This window comes from Urocitellus parryii, chromosome 4 (assembly GCF_045843805.1).
Source record: "Urocitellus parryii isolate mUroPar1 chromosome 4, mUroPar1.hap1, whole genome shotgun sequence".
NCBI lineage: Eukaryota > Metazoa > Chordata > Mammalia > Rodentia > Sciuridae > Urocitellus > Urocitellus parryii.
The window spans coordinates 92,179,167-92,198,876 of NC_135534.1; the positions used below are offsets into that span (position 1 = coordinate 92,179,167).

At 35.9% G+C, this 19,710-nt stretch overlaps 2 protein-coding genes across 4 annotated transcripts in view; one reads left to right on the top strand and one right to left on the bottom strand.

The window, feature by feature from the left end:
* Pdgfd (platelet derived growth factor D) overlaps nucleotides 1–19,710 on the bottom strand; it is a 230,606-nt gene that overhangs the window by 98,162 nt on the left and 112,734 nt on the right. The gene's annotated exons all lie outside the window — the stretch shown is intronic.
* Ddi1 (DDI proteasomal shuttling factor 1) lies at nucleotides 9,522–10,790 on the top strand. Its single transcript, XM_026392495.1, has one exon. The coding sequence runs from the start codon at nucleotides 9,522–9,524 to the stop codon at nucleotides 10,788–10,790; it is 1,269 nt and encodes a 422-aa protein (XP_026248280.1).

Consider the following 19,710-nt stretch of genomic DNA (forward strand, 5'->3'; position numbering starts at 1 on the left):
TGCTGTGATTACAGGCATGCACTCCTGCATGCAGCCATGTTTTATGATATTCCTGACGTCCCAAGTTTGGTGACACACAATATTAGCAATACTAACCTGACTTAATATTACAACTCTTTCATTTTAACTTGTGGTGAATGGATTATATTTTTGCTGTATTCTCTCTGCTCAATAATTATGTAAGCACCTTTATTTATAAGAGACTTTATTGTCTACTTTTTCTTTAACCTCCAAGAACACCATGTAGACTGCTATTGTTAAATATGACCTTCCTTAACTTGTTGAAATAATGCACTAATTCAACTCTTAAAGGATACTTCCTGGTTTTAAAACAAGATTGGTAACCAAATCTTGCTACTAACTATCCAGGGCATCTAGGAAGGCAAGGTTGAAGGGAGCAGAGATGGCTCTCAAAAACCAACAGCATCCAGTCCAAGTCAGCAAGGAGGTAGGTACTAATCTAAACACCTTCTTTGAGACTTATAAATGTCACTCTCCATGTTACTTTTACTTTTCCAGGTTATTAATTATCACTTTATACTCATGTGAGAAAAAATAACTTTGGTAGAAGGCTTTTCTACTTATAAGACATATTCAAATTATTCACTGAGTTTACATCCAAATCCCATGGACGAGATTATTGTAATCATCACCATTTCATAGAAGAGCATAATGAGGCTAAAAGAAATTGATGCTTTGTCCACAGACATTTAAGTAAGTAGTGACAAAGGCAGGGAACTAAAACTCCACTCTTCTGACTACAAAGCTCATTAGTTGTTCATACCACAGACCTATATATTTTATCCAATTCTCCTGTAAGTGCCTGGGATGGAGTAAGGACTGTCTTTTCAGAACTGCAGATACATAAAACTGTCATTTTATACAAAGATAGGTTAACATATCATAATTATCATTTTTTACTAGTTTTGAAAGACACCTGCATTTTGTCAACCATTTTTGGTCACAAGAGCAGACAACATCAGAGTGGACATTTTCTTCTTAATTATTTATTTATTTTTGAGTGGGTATTTTCAAAAAATGAACCTCTTAGTATTCTTGTTAGGAAGTGGTTAGCTTAAAGATTATGATATTAAAAGTACAGAAAGAAATCCTTTTTTTTCTAATTGAAATATCTTGTATCTAGGATGAACCTAGTTATTCTAGATAAAGATTTTTAACACCATAAATGAATGACTTACCTAGATCTTTAATAAGGAGGATAGAGACCTGAGATTAAATGCTAAATTAATTTGTTATATATCTCCCCTCCAAACACAAATTCTACCTCATACTTGATTTTGTTATTGTTGGCTTGCTGCAAGTTTAGTAGTTGATGATCCTGCTTCATTTACACTTCGTATTAAAAAATGGTCTCAGAGCCCAATTTTAACACCAGATCTCTTGACTTTAGTAGGACTTCACTGTTTGAAGTCAATCTAATGCTACTCTATTTCATGCAGTGTAAACAGTAATTTACAATTATCTTGAGAACACTGGGTCCAGTGTTTCTTAACCACAGGCATGCAGGCCCCACCACAACTCTACATTCTAGATGAAAACACTGCAGTAAGTGCATGAAATAAAACCAAGTCTTTGTTTAAACTTAATAATGTTTCAAGTTGTTTTGAAGTTCAAACAATGCAGAAAAATAAAAAGGACTCAAAAAGAGTTTTGTTATGGTTGCCTGAGACATTTTGTTCCATTTCACTTAAAGTTTGTAAAGAAAAAAAAATCAATAATGCTATATTTCTTCTCGATATCATAAATCGGGGCTTTGCTTTTGAAAGCTATGGTACATGTTTACTCTGATTAGTTCTCTCTCTCAGTGGGCCTCCAAAGAGCGATTTCAGTGAATAAGCAGCACTGAAATATTTTACCAATATAAAGTGAACAAAAGCACATCAGTAGTTAAGCACATGTTATGAGAAGAACTAAGTTACAAAGAATATCACTAAGTGAAATGGAAATGACAATGGAACAGAGAACGAGTGTGAGGGTTCCACAGAAGAGAAGCCCACAGAGAAGTGCAAGCTCCTAAACGATTCTAATAACAAAAAGGAAAATGCTCCAGCCCCGTCATCACTTAGAGGATCTGAAAATTCTTATATTGAGGATGCTAACTTTAATTTTTCTGAGAAAAATAGAAGGTAAATTGATTTATACTTTACCTGTTATCTTATAAAATAAAGCTTTTCTTTGTCAGACTTTGTTTTCCACTTTCGTGGTTGTAATGCAATTAAATTCTATAGACAGATGGGTGTTAGCCATGCTAATTACCACAACAATCAATTAACTTGGATGCTGTTTGGAATAGAGAAAGCCTTATAAATGAACATCTGAAAATTCTGTCTTTTATAAGATCATTGTAGAAATATCATTTATCATGTATATAATTCATAAAAAATCCAAAGGACCATCATGTTGAGATACAATGGAATTTTTATTCATTTAAGGCTTTTAAATAACCTGCTAGAGAACTAATATATAGCTATTATACAAAACCAGACCCAATAGATCACCATATATGAAGTGATTTGCCATATAACTACATTTTGAAGTATCTCTGGCTAGTGGCTGGAGGCATCAGACTTTTCCTGTTAGGGTAGACTTTATTCAATTACTATATTCCCTAAGGATAGGACTCTCATGTTTCAGAAGTGAAAATGTATGAATTGTATGAAAACTGGTTACTTCAAGTCAGTTTTGTACTATGTCATTGATAAGAGTGTAGCACAATTAACACTTTTAAAACTAAAAGTAAGGGTTCTAGTAATCATTACATTCACATTAAAAGCACCCACCAAGACTTTGCAAACTCCCGATGAAGGCTCTACCTATTTTGCAATAAAATTATCTCCATAATAGAGGCGATATCAGAGGCTAATCCTGCTGGGCAATATAGGTCAAAGACTGGAAGGGCTCTTCACTAATTCTAAAGCAGGTGAAGGTGAACTGAGGACAAGACCTATTCAGATTTCAGTTCAGGATGTTGCACAGGCTTTTTCTCATAAAATAAAGACTACCTTTTAGCCCAACCAACAGAAAGAAACTTTTGTCTGTGTGGGTGAATGTTGGCATGAAAGGGACTGGGTTTTTTTTTTTTTTTTTGAGAAGTCTGACAATTATTCCTCCCATATACATATCCTGCCATCTTAATGCATCCAGGTAGGTATAGCATCTAGTAGGAAAAACATGAGCAAGGAAGTGTACACTCCAGTGAGGAGAAGGAGAAAGTAATATAATACATCAAGGAGAACATTCCTCCTGGGAACCCAGGTAGGTACAACTTAACCAAGGCTATGACTGAGTCATTCTTCCAGGCCCACTTCAGTGACACTTCCTCTGGAAGGATTTCAGATTTTTACTTCCTGAAAGCAATTAAAACATTTAATTTACACATCTATCATGACTTGTTAATTTCTGTTACATAAAATAATTCAAAGTGCATAGTTTTATATTCCTTGGTAGATTACCTGTTCTATAAAGGGGGAAATTCATTCCTATTCATTCTTCTGTCCTCAAAACCCCAGATGGATGCCTTATTCATGGGAAGTGGTCATCAAATATTTACCATGAGAAATTATTAACATTTTTCTGAACTCATCTCCAAATGGTGGAAAACAACCAGTTTATACATACTAAGCACATCTATAATTTACTCATTACATGTATTTCTGGGTAATTAATGGGACCAAGCCAAGATGCTTCCAAATAATGATGCTGTCTTCTACTTGTTTTCTACTAGGACAGACTATTTGGGAAAGACAATGAACACACACACACAAATAGAACTAAATAGAAAACAAAAACAAATAGTAGTTTTGAAGCCTAGCCACTTCCTGTTACAGCAGTAAGAAAGGACTCATTGTAGGTAGATGAACAATTTTAGTTATGGGTAGACTCTGGTCCAGGGTGTAGGTCTGTGGTTATTTTTATATTCATTCAAACATGAGCATACATTATGATCAAGATCCATGTTAGGAACTTCAGAGGTTTCAAGTTTGAGTAAGACGAGATATACGCATCAAAAAGAAAAGAAAGAGGAAGAAAGGAAGGAAAGAAGGAAGGTAGAAAAAATTAAAGGAGGAAACATGGAATAGTTTTAATGAAATATAAAGATAAAAATTTCTAAAAGCATAATAAAAATTAAATGAAGGTGCTGACTTGTAAACCTCTTCACATTGTCCTCTCACCGATGTTTTAGCCTTATGTATTCTACTGGTTGAAGATTAAAGAACATGCTCAAATACATATATTCCCTATCAACTATCTTAGAAGAGACAGGTACTTAGAAGGTTCTCAAAAGGTAATATTGTGCTCATTGAATATTAATACCACATGAGAGGGAGCTAGCTCATTTCCACATCTTCAGGGTAACATACAATAACCTAAATGCAAAGGCAAATTCATGTAGATACTAGCATTAATATACTAATAAACAAAATCTTTGATGAAGTTATTACAGTGTATCTGAATTTACAAATATAGACCATGTTGTTATTTCTAAACTATAGTGACAGTTATTTTTAAATGAGACAATTACATATCATTACAAAGCATAAACAAACAATGGTTCTAATGATTTTTCTCAAGCACAGCTAAATTCAAAACTTCAGGCCCTATTATCAGTATTACTATTTTTGTATTACATGGTTATTTTTCACAGAGTCATCATAGGAATATGTGAACATTCCTTTTCTAAGGTATATTGAAAGTCAAGAAACAAAATGTCAATCCACTAAGTCATAAATCCTTATTATACTGCTTTTAATTTGTTTATTAAATTTATTTAATCTGTAAATGCTTACCACACAAATTAGAAATATTCTTCAAGTCTTCAAGGCATAAACCCTAGAGATCAGACTGATTTTTATTCTACAATGAAGACATCAGAAGGAACCCTAGGAACAAAATCATGGCACCAAAGTTTCTTTTACACACACACACACACACACACACACACACACTTAGATACATATTTTGAAAATGCCAAAAGTTTTCAAGAGATTAAATTTATATATTTTTTCCACATGCAGTATGTAACTTACAATGGATCTCTTTTCATGATACATAAAAACAAATAATTTATATAATGCATCAGTAAAGTGTACCATGAAAATATTTCTTGCAGGAAAATGACATAATCTTTTAATTGTACTTTTAATGTATTCAAAACTATGTTCTGCAACTAGTGTCCTCTGTGTTTCTCTTTTTCTGTTTCTGTGTACATATGTGAGTTCATTTGTGTTCATCCTCTGTTCAAGTTTTGTATTATAGTGAAGAGAAACCATTTGCTGAGCTCTTAACAGATTGACAAAACTATATTCACAGGTCTCATGAGTTCCTTCAATCACATATGTTTATGTTTATTTTACAGGTCTTATTATGACATTTAAACTTCAAAGACAGGTAATAGTAAGACTTTTCATGTTTTAATGTATCTATTAAATAAGTAACTATCTGATACAATAATGTTATTCATTCATGATGGTTTTACACAACTTATTGTATTATTGTAGAGCAAATGGAAGAACAGTGGAAAAATTAGTTGTTTAACCTAAGGCTACAGCTTTGAAAATTCTACCTCTTTCCTAAATTGCATTGAAAATATAAAATGATAATTTTCCTGTCTTAATAAGTCTTGGTTACAGTTTAAAAATAATACCATGCACATATTTAAAGGAAAGAATTCCAATAGAACAAGAGTGTGTGTGTGTGTACATATATACATGTGTGTATACATATATATAGTTTTTATTGTATTTATTTCATAATGACATTTATTCAAATACTCATTTTTTTCATCAAAAACCCACATTTATTTTACTTTGTAAAGCAATAGGCAGTGCTTTAACCATCGACTGATTGTACTAAATGGGACCATCAATTATCTGATCTTTTTGCTGCATTAAGTTTTTAGAAAGAGGCAAATTATAAAACGTATTACTGCAGGTTTACTCCAAAAAATAACTTTAGGGTTATTTACTGAGCTAGAATAAAAATCACTGCTGTCTCTTCTATTTTCCGCGTATTTAGGCTATACAATGAGAATTGATTTTCTGAGTGATAGCCCTGAGACCTTGCAGGAGTCTCACTTATCAAAGAAAGATTCAATTATGTTCTTATACTGCACTTGCCAAGGAAGAAAAGCCAGTGAAAATACTTAAAGAACTCCTTGAGAAAAGTTGTAATAGCCTTCAGTTACCAAGATTAATAAGCCTGGATAATTCAGAGCAGCCACTCCTAAGGAGTGTGTGCAATAGGGATTTATGGTTTTACCATGTTACACAGCATTTCATATTTATTTATATATACTCCCAAGGATTTTCAAATTTATTACATAATCAGATGGGGTTTTTAATTAAAATGTGAGTTAAGAGAATTACACATGTGCTATCACCAATAGTGCTGTATAAAATGAAAGAATCAAGCACTGCATAAAACAGAAATATGAAACATCCCAGGAGACTGCTTATCTCTTTAGAATCCAGCTGTTTTGCAACAGAGGTTTAAAGCCTGACTGGGTGGCTGGACCAGAGGACCTAAAGGATTCCTGCCAATCCTGACATCCTGTGATTTATGAAATAATGTTAATTGGCCAGACATTGAAGCTTTTTACTTTTCAGTGTGTGTTCTCAATAAAAGGTAAAGTATTAAAAATAACATAACAGTATAAGGCCACCAGAAGTAAAGAGTTACAGCAAGATAATATGCACACTGCCAGGCGCAGTGGCGCATACTTGTAATCCCAATGGTTTGGGAGGGTGAGACAGGAGGATTGCGAGTTCAAAGCCAGCCTCAGCAAAAGTGAGGCACTAAGCAACTCAATGAGACCCTGTCTCTAAGTAAAAATTCAAAATAGGGCTGGGGATGTGGCTCAGTGATCAAGTACCCCTGAGTTCAATCTCGATACCAAAAAAAAAAAAAAAAAGATAATATGCACATTAAGTTTAATTATGTTTGATATTCTGGCAATGGTAATATGGAAGAAAAAGGTATTTGTTTCTTTTATGGACCCTCATTTTTGCTTTACAAAAGAAAATTATCCTATAAAAATAATTTCACTTGTTTGAAAAAACAAAGCCCTAGTAGTAATCTATTTAACTGAAGACAAATCTGATTGGGGAATTAAAAAGAAGAACACTGAAACTAAGTTTTGCTAGCTTCTCGGTCTGTTCTTGAGTAGTTTGCTTGTGCTGTCTGATTGATCATATCTGCTCCCACACTCAGGAGAAATCATACTGGTCTCTGATGACCTCATCAGGATGCTAAGAATCACAGAAGAAATTGAAAAACATGATGTTACTGGGTCAAAGTTCTATTCATCTTTAAAACCAATGTAAAATGTCTCTAAATAACTCGATATTCTACACGACATTATAATGTTATATTTTTTACCCTGATTTTTTTTTATAAAATATTCATGTTTCAAGGTGCTGCCTTTCTACTAAAGCCTGTAAACAAGGCCAGCCTCTTCCTGAGCCTTGATTTCTCCACCCCCTCTCATCCCTGCATGGTTGACTCCTTGTCATCTTGCTAAGCCCTGTTCTCCCAGCAAGCCTTCCTGACAGCCCTCTGCAGCTTCCAGATATTGATTTCTCCCACACTGTGCTGGCTTCTATCATGCTATTGTTTTACCTCCCAAATGTGTGTGAGCCCTCTTCTCAAGAGCAAACTCCTTTAAGAACCAACCTGGATTTAACATTCAAGTCTGTCTCCCCAGGACCCAGCACGTGCTGCACATACCCTGGCATTTAATCGATATTTCTAATGAGAACAAATGTATGGCAACATTATGATAATTAGAGAAATAGATGAGACAGTCTTTCATTTGAAACAAACAGATGAAAGATGATGATGATGATAATCTTTTAGCCTGAGCAATACCCTTCTCTATATAATGGTGCAGGCCTTCTGACAAAACACGAAATGAAGAAAGAGGTCTAGGCAGAGGATCTTCTGGTTCATAAGTATGCATACTGGGGAGGAACGAGCTCATGTGAGAAATAATCCACAAGATATGGAGAAAATACTGTACCATCTACACAGAAGGATATTATACCTTCATCCTGAGGGCCTTTACTATGTGTGTGTGTGTGTGTGTGTGTGTGTGTGTGTGTGTGTGTGTGTGTGTGTTGTGTGCATGCATTTGCTTGTGCTATGTGAGGGATGGAGGTGGTAGTTTTGCCTTAGGGTCGAGAGAGGCGTATCTGACCTTGAAGGAGGTATGCATTTTACTACAGAATCAATGCGAAATTAGTCATCTCAAAGTTCTCACCTGTCCCTTCAAGGGAATGGCTTACTTGTACCCAGTCTCCTATTTTGGAGACCCTCTGTTATCCACATTCTCTGTTTGACAGTTTTCCCATCTAAAGGGTAAAGATGTCCTTGTCCATTCTACTCAAGAAGCCCATTTCTTCTCCTCTGCTTGGACTTCAGTTTCCTTGGGTCTTCAGGTGCTATCAACAGTTCTTTCCTTGAATGATTGAAAAGGCCTCCTAATGGGCTCTTCTGCCATGGTGTATCCTCTATATGTTGCAAGAAGCCTCTTTATTTATTTACCAGCCTCAATTTTTTTCCACACTTTTTCTTTCTCCCCTCCTTTCTTCCATCTCTCCTCCTCCTCCTTCTTCTAGTGGTGATTCTTGATAATTGATAATTTTTAAATTCCTTGGCTTCAATATATGACTTTATAAATTGGCTCCAATGGTCTTCTTCAGCTTCATGAGCTACCACTAAAATTCAGACCTGAATTTCTCCAATTACATTGAGCATCTCACCTTTCTTTCTGAATAACAGACCTTGTCATGAAATCTTGGTGTTGTACATGCAGCTCTTTGGTGTGGAGTGACTCACTACTTTTCACCAGGAAAATGTCCATCCTTCAACATGCAGTGTGTCTCCTCCTTGGAGGAACATCCTCCTTTCTACTGAACAAGTCTTAGTAAAAGTACTTACCGCCAGGATTGTGATTTGCTGATTCACCCATCCACCCTTTTCCAGAATGTAAACTTTTCAAGAGTAGGCACCACACCTGACCTATCTGACTAAGCACATGGCACGGTTCTTGCCATGAAGGACACAAGCCCTCACTGTTTGGGGAATAAATAAAAGTACAAAGCATATAATTCCATTATGAACAAAATCAACTTTAATATGCTGTTCAGGAAGACTTGAAGTGATCTTTTCATATCATGCATTAAGTAGAGTTTGAAGGGCTTGGGCTTGGAATCTAATGGCCTTGGGTTTCTTTGTGTCTATGGAAATGGGCATTCTAAGTTCCAAGTGGCACATATAAAAGTGAGCTTGTTGCCTCAGGGCTCCATGGGGCCCAGTGGCTGGCACTGAGGCTGGGAGGCAGCCCCCAGACTGGTGAGTGGCCGTACCTCTTTGAGAGGTGAATGAGTCTGAGCAACACACCAAGTCGTGAGGAGCAGCCGTGTCATCAACAGAAACCAGCTCCAGTCAGCCAGTGAACCATCTGATGCTTTCTACCCATCTGGCCTCCCTGGGCCCATGCCATGCTGATCACTGTGTACTGTGTGCGAAGGGACCTCTCTGAGGCAACCTTCTCCCTCCAGGTCAGCCCTGACTTTGAGCTTTGCAACTTTCGGGTCCTTTGTGAGCTTGAGTCTGGAGTCCCCGTCGACGAGATCCAGATTTTCCACATGGAGCGAATCTTGGCAGACGACCACTATTCCCTGGGCTCCTATGGCCTCAAAGACGGCGATGTGGTTGTTTTACTTCAAAAGGATAATGTGGGATCTCGGCCTGTAGGACGGACCCCAAACCAGCCCCGAGTCGATTTTGGTGGGACTGCAGTGCCTGGGACTTCAAACTCTAGGCAACAGCACCAACACCAACACCAGCACCAGCACCAGCACCAGCACCAGCACCAGCACCAACACCATCACCAACACCAGCATCAGAAACGTGCATCATCTGTACAGCAGTCCCATGGCTTGGCCTCTGGAGAGAAGATGACTTCTTCTCAAGGTCTGGACAGCCCCACTTTAATTCGCAGTATGCTGCTTTCCAGTCCTCATGATCTGTCCCTGCTGAAGGAACGCAACCCAACCTTGGCGGAAGCACTGCTCAGTGGAAACCTGGAGACATTTTCTCAGGTCTTGATGGAGCAGCAAAGGGAAAGATCCTTGAGAGAGCAAGAGAGACTTCGCCTCTTTTCTTCTGATCCTTTTGATCTGGATGCTCAAGCCAGAATAGAAGAAGAGATTCGGCAGCAGAACATCGAAGAAAACATGAACATAGCAATGGAAGAGGCCCCCGAGAGTTTTGGACAAGTGGCAATGCTCTATGTCAACTGCAAAGTGAATGGATATCCTTTGAAGGCTTTTGTTGACTCAGGAGCCCAAATGACCATCATGAGTCAAGCTTGTGCTGAGAGATGTAACATAATTAGGCTGGTCGACCGACGATGGGCTGGAGTTGCTAAGGGAGTGGGCACACAAAGGATTATTGGCCGCATTCATCTATCTCAGATTCAAATTGAAGGTGACTTCTTACAGTGCTCTTTTTCCATCCTCGAGGAGCAGCCCATGGACGTACTTCTAGGACTAGATATGCTCAGGAGACATCAGTGTTCCATTGATTTGAAGAAAAATGTGTTGGTGATTGGAACCACTGGCACACAGACTCACTTCCTTCCCGAGGGAGAGTTACCCCCCTGTGCTAGGCTGGTAAGTGGAACTGGGCAAGAGGAGTCTTCGAATAAGGAAGCATCAGATAAAACGAAACGTTCAGTCATGGATTCAGGACGCAAAAAGCATTGAAGCAGGTTATAAATATGCTACCATCTTAAGGGAGCCTCAGGTCCTGGGAGATTATAAACATGAGCTCACTGGCAATGCAATCATTAAAAACATCAGTAACAACTAAACCTGGCCTCAGACTAAGTTTTCAGATGGGTAAATGTAAGTCATAGCTTGATCCTGCCCCCTCCTCTTCATTTCCCTTACTCAGAATCAATGAACCTTGTCCTGGAAAAGCCCTGAAGGTTCCTGGTGGTTTCAGATAATCCATGAAAAGGAAAACCAAGCCTCTTCTGTCAAATATAGTGTGGCCTGTCCAAATGAACTGCTATTTTGCAGAAGTCTCTAAAAAGTCACTATTAGGCATTTACACAAAACTATTTCATATCGGCACTAGTCATTATTTTATATTCAGAGAAATATGTCTATTTTAACAGATCTTGTTTGGGAAGGGTATGAGAAATGGTAGAAATTATGCTCTTGAGTTGCTTAATATTGATAAATGTCTGTTTTGGGCAGCAGGAAGGTCAATTAACTTACAATTTATATCTTCCCTTCCTCTGGATTCCCCTGGAGTCATGCTTACCACAATCCACCCCTAAAGGCTATTTTTGACACACTTAAAAGCGGAGTTTTCTGATATCCTAAAATAATTTTCTTTTTCCTGCACTCAAGGAAAATGCAGTTGTAAAACAATTAATGAATTATTATTTTTAATTATGGTATTTCTTGGTAGCTTAGTGGTTGCATAGTGGTTAAAGTGAGAGATAGGGCCAGGAAAGGTCTAGAGTCCTAATACTTATTTCAATATTTCAACTAGATCATCTAGTTTAAAAATCTGGTTCATACAAAGGGTTTCAGTGTTAAAATAACATTCTGAAGACTTCTGAGTAAGAAGACCTCTAAGGCCTCATTCGGTTCTATGATCCATTCTGAAAAACCTACTATACATTGATCCTATTGATACTGGAAATTATAATATTATAGACTAAGTTGTGATCCTTGGCTAAAATACCTGAAGGAAAGGTTCAGTTGCCTGTGTGGCCATCAGATGCAGGGGAAAATATTTGTGGACAATTATTTATCATTAGAAAAACAGATTCAAAGTCAAGAGCTTACGTTCTGATCCTAGCTCTTTATTACTTACACAATCACCTATTTAATAACTCAGTTCCTCATCTATGGATTGTTTAAGAGGGTGCAGATACTTTTCAAGTGTTAAAACTGCAACATGATCTAGGGTACTCTTTGAGTTAAATTTGACTTTCCCGAGAAGATGTAAAACTACTTGAAGCAATCCCTAAAGGGCATAGAAAAAAAATCCTCTCCTATAATTACCATAACCCCCTTTTGATTTAATTCTTGGGGATACTGTCATCTTCCTTTAGAATTATCACTTTCCTTCCAGAAGCCACTGGTTCCCCATCCCCTGCTTTCTTCCTTGGAGGTGTTCCCATGCATACAACCTTCAATCCTGTCTACACTTGCTTCAAAACTCACACCAGCAGAACTGCTAAAAATGACCAGATGGACAGACTTCTTGTGTACTTATGTTGGTAATTAAGCACTCAAAACAAATGAAATTAACAAATGGAAGATGCTCAGAGGAATGTCAGGGGTAAGCAAAGTGGTTATAAAATCTGACCTGAAAAAAATCAGGGATTCTTTTTTTAAATTTTTTTTTTTTTTAGTTATAGATGAACACAATACCTTTCTTTTATTTATATTTATGTGGTGCTGAGGATCGAACCTAGTGCCTCACATGTTCTAGGCGAGCACTCTACCACTGAGCACAACACTAGTCCCAAGGATTCTTTTATAGATGAAAACATGCAAAATCTTTGGCCCTTCCTTTTGGACTTAATTTTTTGGTCCATTTGTGCAAAACATACCTGATTTGCATATGTTACAACATCAAATAAAACATTAGTATATGGCCTATCAGGATGTGTGGCCTATAAAAGCCAGTCTAATAGTCACAAAATCCTTAAGGTAAAAGACAGTTTAGATGATATGCAGTCTGACCACATGCTGCGGGTCATCTCAGAGAAACATCATCTGAGGTAGTTATAATGATTCAGGACAAGTGTCAAGTTTAATTCTGTCCAGTTTTGAGCTGAATTCTATTATCTCATAACTTTCAATAAATTGATATTCATTCTTCCTTCTGCCAAGAATACATTTAATCTTTCTGGCATGAGGCAACCTTTTCCATGTATGAAATTAGTATTATCCTACACAGGATTTTTTGTATGCTTTCTCCAGATTCTTTAACTGATCTTCACAGAAAAAGTTTCTTCTCTTCAAAAATCCCTTGGTCCTTCTATTTCACTTTTTAAAATATTACTTGAGTGAACAGATGATTAAATTAAAAACACTTTTATTGAATTGAAAAGCAAGGACCTCAAAGAAAAAAAATCAATAAACAGTGAATTAATTAAGCAATGCTTTTAAAAAATCATTCTCTTATGAATTCATTCTCTTACAAATAAGAAAGTATTCTAAAAATTTGTTTCTTGAATTTAAAATCTTAATGCATTTCTATGCACATTTGAAAGGGTCTTAATCAAATAAATTTTAAATGTATTAGGTTTGATAGAAGATGGAAGCTTTTGCTTATATTCTACATAAAATAGGTACTCTGCAAGTACTTTATATGTATTACTATTATTAATCTTCAGGATAAACCCCCAAAATAGTTACCATTAACTCCATTTTGTGGATGGGGAATTCCATGCTCAAAATTGTTCAAAACATTCAAATGCCCAAAAATCTGTTTTATAAACATTTCTTTTACAACAGCCTAAATTTTGCATTGCTACTCAATTAAACACACACACACACACACACACACACACACACACACACACACTCATATATTTATTCATTTTGCAGGGGAGGGCCGGTGATTGAACTCAGGGGCACTCGACCACTGAGTCACATCCCCATCCCTATTTTATTTCATTTAGAGACAGGGTCTCACTGAGTTGCTTAGTGCCTCACTGTTGATAAGGCTGGCTTCTAACTCATGATCCTCCTGCCTCTGCCTCCCAAGCCGCTGGGATTACAGGCATGCATCACTGCACCTGGCTATTTCATACATTTATATATTAAGAACTAAAATTTTTAAAAAATTCTAGAAATAATATGAAATGTTTTATCCTTTCCTAATCTCTTTACTTAAAAAATATATCCTACCAAGATATCTGCAGCACAATTTATAAAACACTGACTGACCTACTACATTGCCCAATTCAATCTTTCTGATTTTAAATTCTAAATTCTTTCCACTAGGTAAATTTTTTACTTCAGTCTTATTATTTATAAAAGGTAAAAATTTCTTATGAAATCTAATTTTGTGGAAACCAATAAGCTACTAGCAATAAAAATGACAATGGAGTAGCAGTCAGAATAAATTCCACAATTATTTATTGAATACTCATGAAATAAGCCCTGTGATATGATTTTATAAATATGGAAGCACAGGAAGTTACAGGTTTAGACCTCAAGGCAATTAAAACCTAGTGAGAATAGGAGATAGACTTGTAACCAACAGAACAAAAGGCGTGGGCATGAAATTATTCATACGTTGGTACAAAAATAATAATTTTATTTTAGGGTTATTTTTAAAATAAGCAAGCCAGTAAATGCACTTACAATATGTGTGAAATGTACATCACTGAAACTAAAAGAAAACTTACTCTCCTCTTAAAATTTTAGGCTGCTAACATACAACTTGTAAATATCTACTATTGGAAATTTACTACCCAGAAAAACAAACAAATTGTGATTTTCTTTATTCTTCTTAGAAGTTATGGTAAAGTTGGTCATATGATGAAATAGATCTACCTTTTTAAAATAACAAGCTAATTTTAAAAAATCAATTGAAACATTGGTTTCACTTAATGCCCATTTAATCACCTATTTTTACCCAAAAGAAAAATCATTTTTGGGATAAGCATGTGTGTCAATACTACAGCAATGCTTTCTACTGCAGTTGGGTTAGAAGACTCGTGTTATTAAAATTAAGTAGAACATATACTCTTAATCTCCTTCTTAAAATATCAGGTCACAAAAGTTCTTGTTTCTAAGTGTGATTCACTCCCCAAAGAGAAAACAAATGGATGATTGCATGTATAAATTCATCTTTATCATGGGTACAAAACCTTGCTCTTTTAGTTAGGAGAATATTGTATTTCCTTTGGAATGACAATTGTAAGAAGGTCATTTGCTGTCATCAACATTCCATAAAGAAACCTCTGAGTAAATGATTAGAATGCTCTGGGATTCGTACCAGGAAACTGTTGGTGAAGATATTAATCAATGCTAACATTCATAGTTATGCTTTGAAGTTAGCAAGAGCCTGAAAAACCAAGGAAGAGGCACGAAGTTAAAGATGGTAGAGGAATAAGAAAGAAAGAAAAAAGAAAAAGGGAGGAAAAATTGTGGTTGATTTTAATGGGTTCTTAGTTTAAATACTGTTTTATATGGTGGGTGGGCCAAGGGTAAAACCACAGGTTATCAACCTGTGGGTCAGCTATCATTCCACCACACTTTATTATTTTATCCCACAATAGAAAACTGTATAAAAACAACAACAAAAAATTTCATTATTTTTATACTAGAGTCTGAGTCAACCTTACTTTTGAACCCCAGCTTGTTTCTACGCCTGGGACCACCTGTTAGAATCTCAGAATTTCTAAGACTCTCTTTAACAGGGAAAAGGAGAAGAGCCTTTCTGTGCATTCCTTGTGTTCCTCACAGGATCCATTCCTTGGGCTGCAGAGGTGGGTACTCCTGGGATGGCTTTGTCTCATAGTGCGGCAGTAAAGGTGTTCCAGTGACTATTTCCCTTCTTCCATCCTTGCTTCTTTCATTTTTTTTTCTTTTTCTTTTTCTGAAGATGTTTATGAATCCAGTTTTTCTATATTTCTAACTAGTAAATCTTATTTTAAGAACATCCTCAAGAAAAAAATCACAAGGTAATTTCCTTCTACATTAAGGTTCATAGAGGCAATGTGGCTATGCTTCAGGTGAAGGTGAATGGTACATTTTTCTACTGTTAATTGATGTATTGATGCTGCATCCAAATAAAATAGACAACAAGTACCAATGTGGGCACATTCCAGCTGAATAATCACTTAACCCCATAAAATTCTTCCCATACAACATCAATCACCATCCTGAAATCCCTATCAGAGCTAAACTATAGGTATGAAAGGTACCATTTTTGGTACTGGGATTTCTCAATAAAGTAACCAATTTCTAGTATCAACTGGTACTTTGAGCTATAACCAGATACATCAGAGAACTTATCATTTCATCAAAACTTGACCTGATTTTTATATAAAAAACATGCAACTAAATCACACAGCGATAGTAGGAGCATCTTCATAAAATTGGAATATGTTCTAGGTTAACAATATATTTACATGTATAGATTTGAATATAAGTAATCTTTTAAAAATCCTTGAAAATCCCTTTAATAAAGTTGTCAAATATTCTTATTGTATAATATCAGTTACCATTCTGAAATTGTAGTCTATCAGAACTTTATTACAAGGATCCCTTGGGATAAAGAGGAAAATCAAAATTATATCAATTCACATAGTTTCCCTTTAAACTCAACATATGTCTAGGAATGAGATGTCTAAAATTGTCAAATATTCTCTCTAAGGGTGATTTAACTAATGTTTACAGGGGCCAACTTTTCCCAGTTTGCCTGGTTTAAAACAGATATTCCTGTTTTCTGGTAAATCCCTCAGTCCTGGGAAAAAACAGAATGGTTGCCTACTCTACAAATTTTGGAAACAAATTTTAATTTAGATGCTCACAAGCATGCTATGTACCTCTAAAAGAGGAAGCAAATTTAATAGGCCTGAATGATCAATGATTCACATGGTTGGTATATATCAAAATATTGAAAGTAGAATGTCCTAAAGATGTATTTGTATAGAAGAGAGAATCGTATTTAAACTCATTCATCACTCATTTCTAGAATGGAAAGTTAATCATTTTAAACATTATAAGGGGGAAACATTTTAGAGGAAATACTGAAAAATTTAATCAAAGTACTGTATATTTTTTTTTCAAGAAAGTTCACACTGTAGCTGAAGCTGAAGAATCTAATTTTGAAAGCTTCTTGGAAATGGCATATATTTATTCAACTAAAAATGATAAGAGTAGAAAATGAATATCAGAACGTGGGGACAGAATATACTAAAAATAAACACAGTATTTAAATAATCTATGAACTTGGATTATCCTGGAAAAGCACTGATAGAATTATTTGATATACCCCAATGGATAGTGATAGACTGAATTTGTCTCAAACCTATTGTCGTAGGAATTTCCAAGGAATTTGTCCTAGGTTTTGGGTTTTTCAAGGGAATATCTGAACAACAGAGTACAAATTTCAGAAAAAAAAAATGAGCAGGTTTTTGATAAACAGATATACTTATGGATAACACACAATGCTTAGAAGCATCAGCTTTTCTGAGTGAGAAGGAGAAGCACAGAGACTAATGATTCTACAGATCTGTCAGGAGTCTAGGAACTGTGATGTGAGCAGGGAGGGGAAATTGTAAACAGGCTGTCACGTTGTCATGGAAGCAGGGGTCCAAGAGCATCCTAAGGAAAAACAAGTCAGCCCACAACATCCAGTTTGCCAAACAATATAAGAAAAGCAAAACGGCAAAGTTAGACCTGTACTCTGCCACTGGAAGGACAACAAACCAGGGAGAAGGGTAGTTCTCATGGAATTGGAGAAGAGTGGAACAGAGAAGCAGAAGACATCATGGGAACATCTTTTGTTACTATAGTTGAGCCAGGTCTACAATTAAGTTTAATAACTTTATTGGTAGTCTACCTCATCAAGAGTTTAGAATTAAATGGTATTAAGAAAAACTTACATAAATATTCTGGAGCCAGGGCTATAGGCTTGATTTGATCAGAAATAACTGAATAAATTAAAACAACAGATGAGCAGTTAGGGTGAAGCAGAAACAAAGATATTCTCTGCTCAAACACTGCCAACTACCATCACTTAGACTCCCAAAGCAATAATTGACAGAAAACCATCTCACTGATGATGCCATAGCTACAGGAGTTTAGGTCCCATATGGCAAGGTCTGTGCTGTCAAAGTCTCACCACATGACCACTCCTAAGTGTCTGGTCTGAAAATGTCTTCACGCGCACAAGAAACCAAAGAAGAACATGCTCTATTTTAGTGAAGTGTTCAATAACAAATCTGTTCAAACTTTATGTATGAAAATTATAAAATACTATTCTCAGTGATTTAGCAAAAATTCCAAGTAAGAATTATGAGAGTGTATTTTTAAATTTTCCATGTGAAAACTTTCAAAACCTGTTTCATATTATGAAAAAGTGCTCTAAAGGTACATGTGGAAATTCCACATTTCTGTTACATTATAACTTTCAATAGTTTTGTGAAGGTGTAAAAACTTGGCAGCTAACAAAATGGGTGTATTAAAGTCGGTTCTGAGAATAAATTCTTCATTCATTCATTCTTCAGTGGACATGACAGACTGAGTCAAGGTGACTGAAACAGACTAAATGTATTATGTTCATTCATAGATAGCCAAATCATTAGAGTCCTTAGCAAAGGGTAAATATGTTATATATATTTGATAGTAAATGAGAAGCCATTGCTACCAAAATACAAGTGAATAATCTAGTAAACATTTTTGAGAGGACCACTGAGACTCCTGTACTCTCTATATACCACCTCATCACTACAAGCTGAAAGGAATTCTCTGTGGGGACATTTTCTATATTGTAGTTTTCTGTATTGTGGTAACTTTACTTGATCCTCTAAAAAAGCACAGATATTCAAAAACCCTATTCTTAGGAGACCATGACTTCAGGTAGCTGGTAATATTGTGGACTCAGATAATCTATCTGATCTACTAAGTATAAATGAACATTCAAATGCAAACAGAAAATATTCAAACATTTAATTTCCTAAGAACACTTACATGACCATAAAAGCAAACAGATAAAGCTAAATATTACAATCGCAATTCTAATTCTGCCATTCATTCTTCTGCTCTCTTCTTCCATTTATAGCAAAGTGAGTTCTTTGAACTTGCCCCTGTTCTGTGTCCTAATTCACCTGAAACATTCTGCACCTTTCTGTTCCTTCCATGGTGTCCGTATGAGTGGAAAGGGATTTACACAAATCAAAATAACTGGAAAGTTACCAAACCCTAGAGAACTAGAGTAATTCTGGATGTTTTACTTTACAAGTATTCTAAGTCACTCCTGGTCGACAAATAAACCTTTATCATTCCCAAAGCTACCTTGTTTTCAGGACACAATACAGTTTGAGAATACACTGAGACATCTGTCCAATCAGTGGCAAGTCACACATTTGCTCACATTTTTAACTAGATACTGAGTTATACTGCATAAGGCACTGCTGCAGGGATTGCAAAACCAGCACTGCTCAAGGATGACAAAGAAGTCATCCTCCCAAAGTTTATTTCCCAATGAAAGTTTCAAAATATTTAAAAATAATAATGAAAATACCTACCACTTATGTAGCACTTAGCAGGTGAGTTGTTTATTTTAAGCATGTTATACATTTTAACTCATATCTATAACAACGTAAGTGTTAAAGGGCATCTTCACTTTAAAGATGAGGGCACTGAACAACGGAGGTTAAGTGACATGTCCCAAGTCACACAACTAGTAAGTGGCTGTGTTCTGGTATTTGGCATCTAGCATCTAGGTGCTTTATCACTCTATTATATTACCTCTCAATGAGAGTACGTAAATCAATGTTCAATGCGAAGTACAGATATGTTCTAAGGTTAATAGTAAAGCAATATAATGTAAAAGAAAGTGACAGAAACAGGGAAGATACCAATCAGATAAGAGAGTCAGGGAAGGATGCTCTGAGGAGAAACATGGATGATG

Excerpts from the sequence above, each read along its gene's own strand:
- Ddi1 (XM_026392495.1), top strand. The coding sequence starts at position 9,522 with ATGCTGATCACTGTGTACTGTGTGCGAAGGGACCTCTCTGAGGCAACC.